The sequence below is a fragment of the Panicum hallii genome, chromosome 5 (assembly GCF_002211085.1).
Source record: "Panicum hallii strain FIL2 chromosome 5, PHallii_v3.1, whole genome shotgun sequence".
NCBI classification, from domain to species: domain Eukaryota; kingdom Viridiplantae; phylum Streptophyta; class Magnoliopsida; order Poales; family Poaceae; genus Panicum; species Panicum hallii.
In genome coordinates, this window is record NC_038046.1 from 50,781,090 (window position 1) to 50,795,567 (window position 14,478).

At 47.1% G+C, this 14,478-nt stretch overlaps 1 protein-coding gene across 2 annotated transcripts; it reads right to left on the bottom strand.

Annotated features, from left to right (window-relative positions):
* Nucleotides 1–5,091: 5,091 nt before the first annotated feature.
* LOC112893969 (probable peptide/nitrate transporter At3g43790) lies at nucleotides 5,092–11,629 on the bottom strand. 2 transcript variants are annotated; one of them, XM_025961513.1, is made up of 17 exons: nucleotides 11,331–11,628; nucleotides 8,736–8,776; nucleotides 8,558–8,618; nucleotides 8,237–8,339; nucleotides 8,035–8,137; nucleotides 7,897–7,950; nucleotides 7,713–7,775; nucleotides 7,576–7,625; nucleotides 7,407–7,482; nucleotides 7,006–7,206; nucleotides 6,756–6,843; nucleotides 6,473–6,558; nucleotides 6,061–6,168; nucleotides 5,904–5,948; nucleotides 5,685–5,773; nucleotides 5,542–5,585; nucleotides 5,092–5,420 (listed from the first exon to the last, which is right to left on the bottom strand). In XM_025961513.1, the coding sequence occupies exons 1-17, from the start codon at nucleotides 11,479–11,481 to the stop codon at nucleotides 5,317–5,319; spliced, it is 1,467 nt and encodes a 488-aa protein (XP_025817298.1). In that variant the 5' UTR covers nucleotides 11,482–11,628; the 3' UTR covers nucleotides 5,092–5,316. The 2 variants fall into 2 exon arrangements, with proteins under 2 accessions (XP_025817298.1, XP_025817297.1); XM_025961512.1 differs by having other exon boundaries at nucleotides 7,897–8,137; nucleotides 11,331–11,629.
* Between the last annotated feature and the right edge of the window lie 2,849 nt (nucleotides 11,630–14,478).

Consider the following 14,478-nt stretch of genomic DNA (forward strand, 5'->3'; position numbering starts at 1 on the left):
GCGTCGGCCTCGGTGGGATTTGGTGCGGCATTGGCTAGATCCAGTGCAGTGGGCAAGGGTGTGTGCGTGCGTGCGCAGAAGCCACGGGTGTGTGCGTGTGGCGCCCGAAGGGTGCTCGGGGAAAGGCCTCAAAGGCCTAGCCGCGACGCGAACGCGACGTCGCGGCGATGGTGCGGTTGACGCGCACGGCAAGGCCGTGGCGCAAACATGGCGAGGCAGGGAGCGATCTGGGCTCGGTGCACACACGCGCGCGGGTCCTGGTTTCCCAGGGCCGAGGCGTGGCCGTGCCATGCGCGGGGCACCGGCATCCCGGGCCCGCGGCACGACGCGGCGGCGGTGAGGCGACGGCGGTAGCGGGGAAGACGGCGGCGCGTCGGGCTCCTGCATGAAAAGTCGGCATGGCGGTGGGAGGGGGATGGGGGGTCCTACGGCCAGGTTAGGGAGGGTTCTTCGGCTACGCCGGCAGGAAGGGCAGGAAGGAAGGAAACGGCGGCAACAGTGCTCACCGAGGGCTCGCTAGTGAGGGGGCGCGACGCGGTGGCGGGTTGGTGCCGGTGGGTTGGGGCCGTGCAGGGCGCGCAGGTGCGTCGATGTCGTCGTACGGGCGCAGGCGTGGCGGAGCTCCGGCGGCGACGGCCTTCTCCTCCTTGCGCAGCTCATCGTCCTCCACCTCCTTGCACTGCTCCTCCTCCTCCTTCTCTCCCTCTCACTGGTGCGGCGTCGGCGGGAAAGGAAAAGGGACGCAGGAGGCTAGGATTTCGGGCGGCGGCCGTGGGGTTCTTATGGGGCAGCCCTAGTGTTCGGGAGTGGCTGCGGCCGGGTGCTCTCGACGGCCGGGTCGGGACGCGTGGCGGCATCGCTGCGGCTACGGCACGGGGCTAGGGCTAGGACTCGCGGCGCGGGCGGCCGGGGAAAAGGGAGCGCGCGCGCGGGCGGTTACGCCGGGTTGTCGTGGAGTGGGGCGGCGCGCGGGGCTGGCGGATGACGCGAGCGAGCGGGGCCGCGGCGGGGAGGAAAAGGGAAAAAGGCGCGGGCGGAGGAAAAAGCAGGGGCGCGGCGGTTGGGCTCCCTGTCGCGGAGCGGGTGAGCGGCGACACGGGCGGAGCGAGCCGGGAGAGGGCGCGGGCGGAGGAAGAAGGGAAAGCTAACGGGTGGGGCCTGCCTGTCAGCTGCCCGAGGTGACAAAGGAGGCGAGGAGTCGCAACACTTCGCGATGGCTGGTTGGGCCGGTGGTGCTGGGCCAGTTCGCGTGCGGGGAGAAGAAGGAAAAAGAGAAGAGGGAAGGAGGTCAGCTGGGCCTGGGGCTGCGTTGGCCGGTGGGCTGGTGGCCCATTAGGGGTGTTAGAAAGTAGGGTTTGGATTTGAATTTGATTGGTCTATGCAAATTCAAATCTCACACATTTAAAATAGCAGAATGGGAAATTCCCAGCAAGTAAAATCCATCAACCAATTCAAATCAATTTAATTCGCAAAAAGTTTTTGAAATTCACAAATTTTTCTATCTAAACACCCTAGGGTAAAACATGGAATGTTACAAGCACCGCCTTGAGAAAGAGCAGGGGGTTCTCCACGCCAAAGATCTGGTAGCCAGGAAGCCATCCAGGTTCAGCCAAACCTAGGGCCGGCCGAACCCAGATGGTCCTCCCCTGGGTCTGCCTTCCTCTGGATGGCTGACAGGTGGGCCCTGGTGTTGATCCTCTATGATTTGTGCCTTGGAGCACTCATTTGCTCTAGTTTGTGAGCCCTCCAATCTTGTGTCGTGCAGCGAATGATCTTGTGTGCATTGTGTGCTGCGTATTCTTTGTGTTTTCTTCTTATTTCGGACTTGCATCCCTGGAATGGCTTGATAGGAAAAATAGCTGTGGAACTAGGTTAGTGATACAAATATGTGAGTAAGAGGTATGGTTTTCCTTTATTTGTGAGTATAGTTGACGGTTGGATTTCGCATTTAAGGACCGTCAACAATAACCTCTCTGGTTACACGCATCGCTGCGCATGTCGGTGCGTTGGAGAACACCCAGTCACCTACTTGCCTTTGACGGAAGCGTACTAGCTCCGAGTTGGCCTAAAGCACTTCATGCGGGGACATCTGATGCACGAGGGACCGGGAAACTCTCTCTTCATGTGTTATCCTGGGTATGAGAAATCGAGTTCCATGCTCGGGCTCCCATGCTCGAGATTCTCCCTCTACTCGATCAAGCGACTAACTTTGTAGATGAAGGAGAAGGAGTTGGCTCACTGCAGTGTTGCCGGTCCGGTAACACGAGGCCAGGCATGACGCACAACCCAGCAAGATCAGGCAGGACCATCGCAGCCTCAACCCCAGGCAGAGACTTCCTAGCAGGCTGGACCGTCTACGACACACATGAGCTTCGAGGACACCTATGAGCATTATACTCATGGTGGCTCGACCGCCGCTGGAGGCAGCACAGGGTATGACCCTGAGCAGGGATTCTATTACCCCCAGGTATGCAGAGTTCTTATGGACCGCAGATGGGACCATCGACTTCGGCATGCTATGATTATGAGAACCCGATCATGCAAGGGATTGTGAACCTCACAACCCGAGTCGACGCTCTGGGCTAGCAGCAGGACCAGATCAGCAAGGACCTTGCGCACAACACCGACCTCACGCAGTAGAACTGAGGAATGACCACATCCATGCATTACGACCTCTCCGGCGTCTTCACCCATTTGGGCCTCGGTCAGCAGCAGCATTACCCTTTCTAGCAGCAGCACTACCCTTACTAGCAACAGCACTACCCGACCAGCAGCACGACCCCAACCAGTAGAACTGAGCTTCATCTAAGCTTGAGGTGTATCCAGGTAAGTCATCCGACCCGTCCCTTCGTTTCAAGAGTCGTCATGCCTTAGTTGCAGTAAAAAAATAATAATAATAAACATAATAATAAAGTTAGAGTCTTATGTTCAAAAATCCAAAAAAAATATGTTTCATGCTTCAAATAAAAGAAGTCTCATATGTGTGGAAATCTGTGTAAGCTCTTATCATGGAAATGATGAATAGTTGCTCTGTTCATGTTCTGCAAGTGCCTCGTATACAGCTTTTTACTCTCCTAGTACTTAAAATTGTTGGCACTTGGTTATTGTTATAATTGAAAATCATAGTTTGCGGGAGCATGAGCTTGATTTCTAAATCTAAGTTGTTATGAGAATTGAGATAATTGGAACCGGAATAAAATTGCATGTACTAGGAACCTCTCAGAATTTCTTTAAAATAAATCAAGGTAAAGATATCCCCTTATGGTTCACCTGTCCTATCTAGAGCCATAATATTTTGTTACTTGAGCCAATATAAGCTATCCGGAGTTGCTTTGAGCCAATATAAGCTATCCGGAGTTGCTTTGAACTTTGGCAAATGGTGTGTCCGTTCGAGGAAGGTATTTGTCATCTACCATCTTTCTCTTTTGCGTACCCATTGTTTTGCTAGTCTAAAAATATCTGGTATGTTGATTACCTACTCCGGGTATCGAAATCCACCTTCTCCAGATAATCTCCACTCACAACACAGCCCAAAATCTCCATAGCGAACCCATCCATCCAGGAAAGATCTACTCCAATAAATACTCCATTCCAAAATTCTGCATGTACCAAGAGAGTATGGGTTATCCTTAAAAAAAAAAGAGAGATAATGCAAAAGGAAAAGAGGAGACAAAGACCCATACATCTCCAAAATTTAGAAATAAGGAGTACAAATAAAAGACCAAAAGTTTCCAAAAGTGTGAGTCCATTTTCTCCCTCTCCCCTGAACATTATCCATTCTATAAGATCGGAATTTGATCGGATACCAACCTCTTGTGAACCACTCTTCGGCTCGGCAACAAAGGTAACCAAGGTGTGCTACACACTTCCTACCCATGAAACTCCACATACCAGCCTTAGACGTAGGAAGAAGATGGTCAAAATCTTCGACCATGGTGAGGACAATACACCTTGAGCGATTTGAGAGCACCATTGGGGAGTCTTAAACTATTTTTGAAAACTTGCAAAACTCTGAGAAAGGGACCTTAACAGGAAGTAGGAGATATTCTGGTGAAGACTATTGAGTCTCTCAACCGCTCAAGATGAGGGATAAAAATGAGGGGGAGAGGGCCTCCTTTTATAGCCTCCTGGGCCGAGGTATACATGAAAACCTAGAGCACCGCCTTGAGGAAGAGTAGGGGGCACTCCATGCTAAAGATCTGGCAGCCTAGCTGAAAGGATCGATGGACCAAGAGGGGGGGGTGAATTGGGCCTAGATGCTTACACTAGCCGAACCTGAGAGTCGGCCGAACCCAGATGCTCATGATCACCCCTACCTGGCGCATCAGCAGTCGGTGTTTAACTTCCAAACCCACCGAGGGATACCCCGAGATGGTAGATTGTAGGTAGGGTGTCGCTGAGATCAGGAACATAAAACTTTAGATAGGTTTGGGCCGCAGTATGCGTAATACCTTACATCTTGTGTGGTGGTTCGTATTACCTTAGATTGATTATTTTTGGAGGGGGTCCCTACCCGCCCTGATATAGTCCAGAGGACAGGGTTACATGGAAATCCTAGCTAAATACGAGCTTAGAAGTCCTACCCGAGTACCACTCGGGTAGTTTCATTCCGTTCTAACTAGTCCTACTCCTATACGAATAGTTACAACTGGTGTAGGGTATGGACCATGTCTCACCTCTTATCCTAGAATAAGTACGCTATGTGTACAGTTCCGTGGCTCCGGATCTGATATTTATTACCTCTATTTCAAATGACAAACATAGGTATGTCATGCACCTACTCAAACATCTTCAAACACAGGTACGTCATGCACCTACTCAAACATCTTCAATGCTCTGGAGATTAGAAGGTAAGATACAAAATTCTGGTCCTTCTATCTGTGTGAACCATGTGTTTAAGATAATTTACAGATTCCATCAGAAAATTATCAAACAGTTCCTGTAATTTGTAAAGCCATAAATTGTCTGTAATGCAGGAATGTAGCAGATGGAACAAGGTATGGAGGAGAAAGGGGAAAAAAAATATGAACTTGGCCTGATACAAGACACTAGTCTTCGGTAGGTAAAAAAGAAAAAAGTTAATAAAGGGACTGCAGGGCTCATCTCAATCTCATTTTATCATATATGTATATATATCCACGCAGCATCTGGTGCTTCGGAGTTTACACAAAAATTCCGGAGAGCCCCCTTTACACTGATTAAAGAATTGAACATAAGGCGTAAAGTATGGGACGGTATAGTACATGAATCCTCGAGGTTCTATACCGAGGCCTGCTATCTGACCAGTGCCCCTGGTTTAACATGTACAGTACATGGCTATGAACGCCTCAACGCACTCGACATGTTGAAAAACGGCTTCAATGTCAGAAGTAGCCCAATTACTGACACCATGTTTATCATCAGGAACAGGATCTGGTCACCTGCGTTTTGCATTAGCCAAGCAAGAATACGCACTCATCAGTAACTCGTTGGGTTTTGATTAAATGCTTGCCATCCTACAAGCAATACATGCCATATCCATCACAAGTAACTTTTTAATACCTGGTAAGAACAGTCCAGTCATGTGCTTCTGAGCCCACGAAAACCTATAAAAAACAAAAGGCAACAAGAAAATAAGCTAAGCAATTCGGGAAAAAAAGAAACCCTGCTCATTTTTGTCCTGATAAAGATAAGGTGGTACTTACAGAATTCCTGCTGCCGCTGGAGCCACACCTTTGAACAATGACATGAGAGTCACAGAGATGCCATTCGCAACACCTCTTTGTTCCTGAGTCTGCACATGTTTCGTCAAAGAAGTTAGAATCTAGAAAAAAAATCTTAATCTAAAAAAAGAATCTAGAAAAATGATGGCGCGGATGCATTGAGCACAATCAAGGAGCCTATCATACAGGAGTGATGCTTACCACTGCGGTGTTTTGCAGAATGTTGCACGCAGTAGTAATCGTAGCCTGTTTTGTTCAAACATATATCAGAATTGAAAAAAAAGTTCCTTGAAAAGGACTGAGTTTATTTTCTCTTAAGAAGATTGATACACATGCATTAGAAAAGAAGCTGACTCACAGAGAACACATTCTTCAAGAGCGAAGCTACGTTGATTAGTATTTTGAGCTCCGTCCCTTGTAGGTTGGCCATAAAGGGGTATGTTGTGAGGAGAAGTATAGACAAGACCTACAAATCAATACCCATTTGAAATATAAGGAGAAGTATCTTAACAAAGGTAGGGATTTGCTTCAAAACATATCCTTTAGAAATATTTGTCCTGCACACCTACTCAGTTTTCATAAAAAGGAATCAATCAATATTCTCCATCACCTATATTTAAGTCTATATCTAATGATAAATTTAACTTATTTTATCGAGTTGATGCATACTTGTTTCGCCACTTAACATTAAACTACTTTGTGTAAGATTCTTATTTTTTTTACAAGTGGTGCACTGAAGCAAATCTCACGAAGATGTATTTCTCACATACCGCTGCGGGGCGTAATGGCCTGATTACTCCGAAATACTTGACAAGGAAAGGATAAACAACAAGTTGATATACCAGAACACCAACACCTGCAAGGATCAAGTGAGATTGTCGTAAGGTAAATTACTCAGCGGCAATGCTACTGGAAGTGGTAAAAGAATGCATGCTATTTATGTGTTGATTTAATTTACTTTGCGTGTCATGTTTCTCTCTTTTTTGGGATTGGATTGTGCTTCATATGTGCAACAATTATTTTCTTAAAAACTAGCAAACAAATATCACATACCTGAGACAGCCAGCACAGTACCGACATCCTGGGAGGTCAAACTCAGACCCCGGAATTTTCTGCTGCTCACTGCCCAGAGCGAAAATGTCTGAAGATGATATTTGGAGAACATATTAGGATCCGCCATGTGCAGCTCAGAAGCTATTTAGTACTGTATGATATTATTGTATCCTCTCATAACATACTGTTACTGAAGAAGTTACTCTAGTGATCACTTAATAAGGATTCGGAAATAGAGAATAGAAATCACCTCAAGATAAGCTGTGTCATGGAGACAAAAGATACAGTAGAGGATTACTGCTGACATCAATTGCCAGTTCATTAGCAGGTTCTTTGTAGATGTGCCACTAGCTTCTTTAGATTTTCCACCTTCTAAGTTCGAGTCAGCAACTTGTGCTTCCAATGCATCAATAGCTTCTACTTTTTCATCATCGTGGAAGTGCAGGGTTTCCTGAGAAGATTGGATAAATGCTAAGAAACTTTCTAAAAATCTTCATGAAAAATTTGGAAGAAATGCTTTTTTTCTGTGCCGGAGTTCTGGAAATTTGTACTGAACAACGGCATATGAATCCCAATATATTTCACTTGGTTTCTTTATAGCCATTTTGATTTTTCAAGGAAAATAATCGTATTGGAGATGATGTGGCATACCGGAAGCCATATGCATGCAATACATGACACTGCTGCTAGTATCGATATGACAAGGCTTGGGAGGAAGTACGGAAACCTGAAAGTAGACATAAATTCCAAATGTTTATCTTATGCTCAAGACGATACAGAAATCAATAATGTAATAAAAATAGTATGAGCAATAATTTACCTCCCAAATATGGATTCTTTCGAGAAAATATTTGGGTACTTCTCTGCAGGCTAATACAGGATAGATGATAGATAATTTTAGTCGTGTTTTTTGCAACGGTTGCTTTATGAGACTATAGGAAGTGCAGTTGTCCTCACCTGTGCAAGAAACCCACCAATAGCTGGTCCAATAACAAGAGCTATCGCTCGCGATGAGGTAACCTAAGACATAGTGTTAGACCTAAGTTAGCTGCAAGTAAGGATGAACACTACAGACTGAAGATTTGTTCAAAGGGAGAAGTTGAAGGTTTGAAATGCAAGAGCTACTAGGGATTGTTCTTACAAGAGATATTCCTAGAGCTTGGTGCTCTTTCCTGCAGACTTCCGTAGCATAGGCCTGGAAAATACATATGCATCCATGAGCATCTAAATACCTACTGTAGTTCGCTAACTGGGGCCAGCAATTGAGACAGTAAGTTACCTTGATTGGCCCCAGTATACCACAGAGCAACCCAAGCAAACCCCTAGTCACAATTGCCATCCAGTAACTTGTGCTAAGGCCAAAGAGTGTGTTGAACACAATCCTAGAAAATCAAAGCCAGGTTTACTTCAGCCCATTTGCTGATGAAGTACTAAGCAATTGAGTATGCTCCCACAATGGGTCTGAATATTATGTTCCCTACACTGAGAGGATGCTGATCACAATGCAGGGCTTCCTTCCATACTTGTCGGCGAATATGCCCCATGGAACAGAACTGAAGGTTCTGGCAAGGAAATAAGTTGCCCCTGGAAGCCACAATTACAGTCAGTAGGACAGTAACAAATGACAACAAGTATCATCGAACTACCATAATAACTGTGGTCTACTCAACTATTGATATAGCAGTGCTCCTGCTTTTAAGTTTCAAAAAGAAAATGCACATGTGACCTGATTGAGATTAAGAGTGTAAAAATATAGAAAAACGAGATGTGAAATCTCAACCATGAGAGGAGGCATTACTCACCAACAAAACCAGCATAGAACCCGATGTCTTGCTCTTGCTTTGCTATTTTCAGGTCTCTGATCTGTTGCATTGTAACAACGACAAACATTTGACAGCCATTATATTCCAGAATCAAAGTGTTTCAGGCTTTTTGTATGTCGATGAAGGTAAATGTTCAGATTAAAACATCTATACATACCATGAAGTAGAGATATGGGAACAATGACTGGATCGGCAGGGCTGGAACAGGAAAAAAAAAGAAGTCAGGGGTTAATATAACACATAAAACTAATTTGATGTGATCGAACTGGAAAACTGGGAAAAAAGTTTGCATCAACTTGATACAGATAAAGTAAAAAAAAAACACTGTGAATAAGATCTGACAATACGAATGGTTTGCCCCCTCTACACTCGAAGTTGTTTGACAAGCCCTTGCAGTGGTGGCCCAGGCCAAGATTTTAGCTGGTGGTTGCAGTATTGAGAGAGACCGTGCCGTTGGCTACTTCCACTAGAGGCCCACAATATTAGCCCGCTTCGATCCCCTACCCTAACAGGCCCACAATTGCGCAAGCCCATCTACTGATCGACCCAAACCGCCTTTCGGCCTTCTTGCACCCGTCAGCGCGCCGCGCGGGCGCTGCTTCTCCGCCTCCGGCCGCCTGGGTGCGGCACTTCGGCGGCGGCGGCGGCGGCGGCGGCGGAGGCAGGACCCACGAACTTCACGGCCACTCCCCATGCATGCATCGTTCTTCCTGTGCGTAGAGGATATGACGCATACGGATAGATAAATCATACTGGCGCAGAGGCAGGCGATCCAGATGTAGAGGAACTCCCTGTACGGTATCCGGTCACTCGCCTGCACCCTCCTCTCCTGCCTGCACCCAGGGCACCCCTCGCGCCACCGCGCCGCCTCGCCGACGCCGTCCATGGTCTGCCTCGACGGCCGGAGCCGGTAGTGGATGGAATGGGCGACAGCTGGTTCCTTCCTCTCCGGAGTGCGGCGTGCATGGTGCACAGGCTGCTACTCGACCCGGTACGATCGTCACCATCGGCGGCATGGCTCCCTTCGGGGTTCGTTGGTCGGTTAGCAGCCGCTACTCTTCCGCCACTGACTTACTTCCTTCCTCGCGTGCGCCTTCGTAGGAGTTTGTTATTACTCGCAAATAGCTGAGCTTGCTCGACACGCCTGACGCCGCGTTCGTTCTTAAGTTCAGGGAAGGCATGCAAGAGCAGCAAGCTCGGGAGAGCCAATCAGACGGCCCCACGTCGAGTTGACCTATCTCACGTGAAAACCTGTCGACCGAAGACACTAAAATTTATTCTCAGCAGATAGGTAACTAAAGTTTTTTTTTAATTCTGTCATGACAGGAACGCATCCGGCGGTTCGTGCCAGATAGACAGCAACACATGCGAAGCATAGTAGCGTGGAGCCGTGAAGGTCGTTTTCCAGCTCAGCTCCTTGATGTTCCCCCCCTCCCTTCGCGATTCCTTCCTACTCGTCGCGTACGCGAGCGCTGCCCTCACGGACACGACGTTTCTAGACTTGGCTAGCACAGCGACAGATGTATATATACGCATATACATGTATATGCAGTCGACTTGCGCGATCTCATCGCCCATAGACGACGACATCACATCCTGGGCGGCCGCATTATTAAGCAGTCGGTCGCTCGCTGGCCAGCCAGCTCGCACGCACGTACTACGCGTACACCAACAGTTCAGCACTACACGATGCCGGCACCACCAAGACCCGCTCCTTTCCTCCGATCCATAATGAACCCAAGGGAGGCGATCGAGCAGGGACGGCACGCGTGGCCGTGGGCGCACTGTACGCACAGGACGGAGCCACCAACCGAGGCTCCGCGCCAACGTGATTCACACGCAGCCGGTGATCGCTCCGGGCCGGGCCCGGGCGCCGCAGGCCCACAGCGCCTCTACGACGTGAGTGACAGGAGACCCGGCAAGGGCGTCCTCCGGCCGGCATCTCTGCCTAGCTGGGGTCCCCGGTGACGCGGCAGGGAGAAGCACCGAATCATTCGCGTGAACCTGGTGAGGGCGTGAAGCACGGCCCGGGGGCGGTTTGGGCTTGTGGGTCAGGGCGGGCCACTGGCGTCGCGCCACTACTGCGCGGCTCCACACCACGCACAGCACAGGGCCGGCGCCCCCCCCGGGCTGATGTATCTACGTAGCCAGCAGGAGCTGCAAGATTATTTGGTACATACAGCTCGAGTGGCTACCTGGCTACGCCTGCGTGTACGTGTACATGTACGCGTGCACAGACCCGGAACGATTTGACCTCAGGCCTTACGATCGACCGAGCACATGATCTACGTGCAGCGAGTCTATGTACGCGATGTCCGCTTAGCTTTTAAACTTTGAAATCTTGGACAGCAGCATGCCATGTTGCGCCTACACTTTTGAACGCGGCGAAAAAAACTCACAACTCTCCTTTTACCTTTCGGTCGAGTTACGGGGTGCGACCGGAGCTATGGGTGTATACAGTTTTTTTTTTAAAGTGCTAAGAGGTAATACTACATGCATGCTGAAACAGATTATCCCCTTTTCTTATTATGAACCAGGGAGAGAAAGGGAAAATGAGCACGCTGCTTTTATTTTAACAGTTTTATTGTATACTACTAGTCCACGTACTGTATATAATCCCCTTTGCTCGCCAAGATTCAGTAAGAGGGAGGAAAAATGGCTCCAAACAAAACGCAGCAGGATCAAAAGTAGACGGAAAAAAAATAAAGAACGGGAGATTTTTATATGTGGATTAGTAGCTATGCATACTCACTGGAGGTGAGACAGACGATCCAGATGTAGAAGAAGTTGAGGTAGGGGACGCCGGTGCTGGTCTTGTTCGCCTCCTCCAGCCGGCACCCGGGGCACCCCTCGCGCCTCCGCTTCGTCCCCAGCAACGGCACCGCCTCGCCGCCGCCTGCCATTATTCCCGGTCGATCGACCACACGAGCAAGAGCTCCCGCTCTCCTTCGCAGAGCTACGGACGAGCGGACTATGATGAGCGAGCGAGCTAGCCACCTGTATGATGTGTGGCTCCTGCACTGAGGAGCTCGTCTGTTAACGGGCGAGAAAAGAGGAGCCTGTTTTATAGACCAGCGACGCGGGGTCGCCGCTGTACGGCGTGCAACGCCGGGTACGTGAGAGCCACACACACATGAGGACCGGTTGGTCTCCCTCTCCACGTGCCTCTATTATTTTTTTATTCAGTTCTCTTTCGACAAGTCTAGCAATGGCACCTGATGGCCTTTGGCCAGCTTGTTTGGAATTTAGAGGCATCGGAATAAAAGGGCATACTAGCTACTAATACCGCCTATGTCATGAATTGCATGCTATCAGTACATTTTTTTAAATTTGATATACTATTCAGGTTGGTCACATGCACATAGTATTATTTAGCTTCATCGAAAAAAGGTTTTGTGCTATTATTTTTAGATGAAAATGTAATGATCAAAGGTATGCATTGGAGAGTTTAGATACTTAGATGATATAGTCTCTCCTTTCTCTTTTGATAAACTTATTTCACCTTGACACAATGATCAAGAAGAACGATCCTACTTATTATTTAATTTATCACATCATTATGTACTCCACCAATTTTCTACGAGGACTTCATGGTCTGCATGCATGACAGTCTTTTTTAAAAGGAGTTACCTTGTACGTGAACCGAAATGGCCGTCCATATCATTTCCAAGACGATAACTCAAATAGGAGCATAAAAAGAGAAAATTTCAGTTTAAATAGATGGATCAAAAATGAATGGAGCGAGTATTTGAAGAAGTTTAGAGACTACTGGTATATTTCACTAGACCATCTATCTCACATTTGATCACGACATCATACAAGAATTAAATGCTGCAACATGCCTATGAAACGGTGCAATTAAACTATGCACCGAGAGAGTATATTTCAGCCAATTGTAAAGTTGATATGACAGTCCTGGAAACAGTGCAATAAACCTGTGCACTAAGAATGATTAAAAAAAGTACTAAGCACATGCTAGACCAAACCCTTGAAAATCTATCTCTTCGGTTGTACGGAGAGACAAATCAACATTCTAAACCGCCGTGTCACACATATAAGAAATCATGCAAACGTATTGGCAATTTGGGAAAGGATTTCTAAACAGTGATAGCATCTCGGTGCCACCATCACATCACATGAAGAGCATGCAACATTATTAACTTTTTTCTAACATTGGATCTAAGTACTAATATCTAAAACTATTAAACTGTATCTAAAACTATTAAACTGTAGCACCAGCTTCTCCAAACAGGATTGCAAATGAGATGGGCTAAACTTTAGCCAAAACTAAAAACTCCAACAAATTTAGCATCTAACTTTATCTTATCCGAACAGTCCCTGGATACCGTCCGGGGTCGCCATTGTTAGATATTGTTCGCCAACACTCTATAGCCGCCACGTCTTGTTTGTTTGATCTCCGATCCTCCTGGCCACTTATGACCCGCCAGCTCGGCTCAGGTCTCATCAAGAAGGGCGGCGAGGTGTGAGACACAGGCATGCGCCAAGGTTGGAGAGGACCATTGGCCACGTAATGATGTGCCACCATTTGGGGTACAGTACCTACGTGTACTATGATACACGTAACACCTGGCAACAAAAGGGTTGGTGTTCCGACAGTGCCCTCTAGTTACCTGCTGCCACGCAAGTGGTATGACCAAATGCGACTGTCTGGTTGGCTGGAGCTATTGCTCCGGCTATAACATTTAACATAAAGTTCTGCATGCCCAGCAGCTATATAACGCCGCTATTTAGTACAACGATTTAAAACATTGAGTTGTGATGATGGGAGAATAGTAACAGGAGAAAAATGTGCAATATCAATAAGATTTCTGGTTTCTTCATGACCGTACAAAATATTATAATTTGGTTCACCACCAACATAAAATGGTTTACTTAGTTCTTTTTTATCAATTAATTAGATAGAAAATAAAAGATATATATGTATATATACACTATTTAGTTAGATTACATAAAAAAGAAAGATATTATTCCAAACAAGGAAGAATAAGAGAATGGAAGAGAAATCAGGTCAATGCTTAATCTACATCTATAGTATATATGTAATACGCTTTGTCAAAGTACCAAGATCCAGTGCTTAACGCCTCACAATCACTACCGGACCCAGGCCCTTTGCCGAGTGTCTCAGACACTCAGCAAATACACAATAACACTCGGCAAAATGTTTGCCGAGCGTAACAGTCGGCAAAGGGCACTCGCCAGCCATTATATCGGTAAATAGGTCTTTGCCGAGAGCCTTTTCTCGGGCACTCGGCAAACCCTTTACCGAGAGTCAGGGGCGGCACCCAGCAAACGAAATAAACAGTAACGCCGTTTGGGCCCGTGACGGCGTCTTTGCCGAGCGTCTGCGACGTGGCGCTCGGCAAAGGCTAGGCTCTTTGCCGAGGGCCGGATCCTTGGCTCTCGGCAAAGAAGTATTCTTTGCCGAGTGTCTGCGACGTGGAACTCGGCAAATGGTACGCTCCTTGCCGAGGGCCTGGTCCGTGACTCTCGGCAAAGAAGTAATCTTTGCCGAGTGTCTGCGTCGTGGCGCTCGGCAAACGGTACGGTTCTTCCGGATTTTGCCGAGTGCCAACACTAGGCAAAGTAACCAATATTACCCATATTAATCCGTTTTTTTCTATTTCATCCACACATATATATATATATATCAAAAAATATATATCATCACAAAGACCACTACAAGTTTTACAAGACTTTAATGATGAAATTAATAAGCAATGACAAACAGTTTTACAAGAGTTCAACGAATAAATTCACAAAGTTCACGAACAGTTATCAAATCCAATGATTACAAGTTCTTAACAAGTTCACATAATACATAATTTGACTAATTTCGAAAACCATCACCACATTGGCTAAGTACTTTGATTTTGAGATAC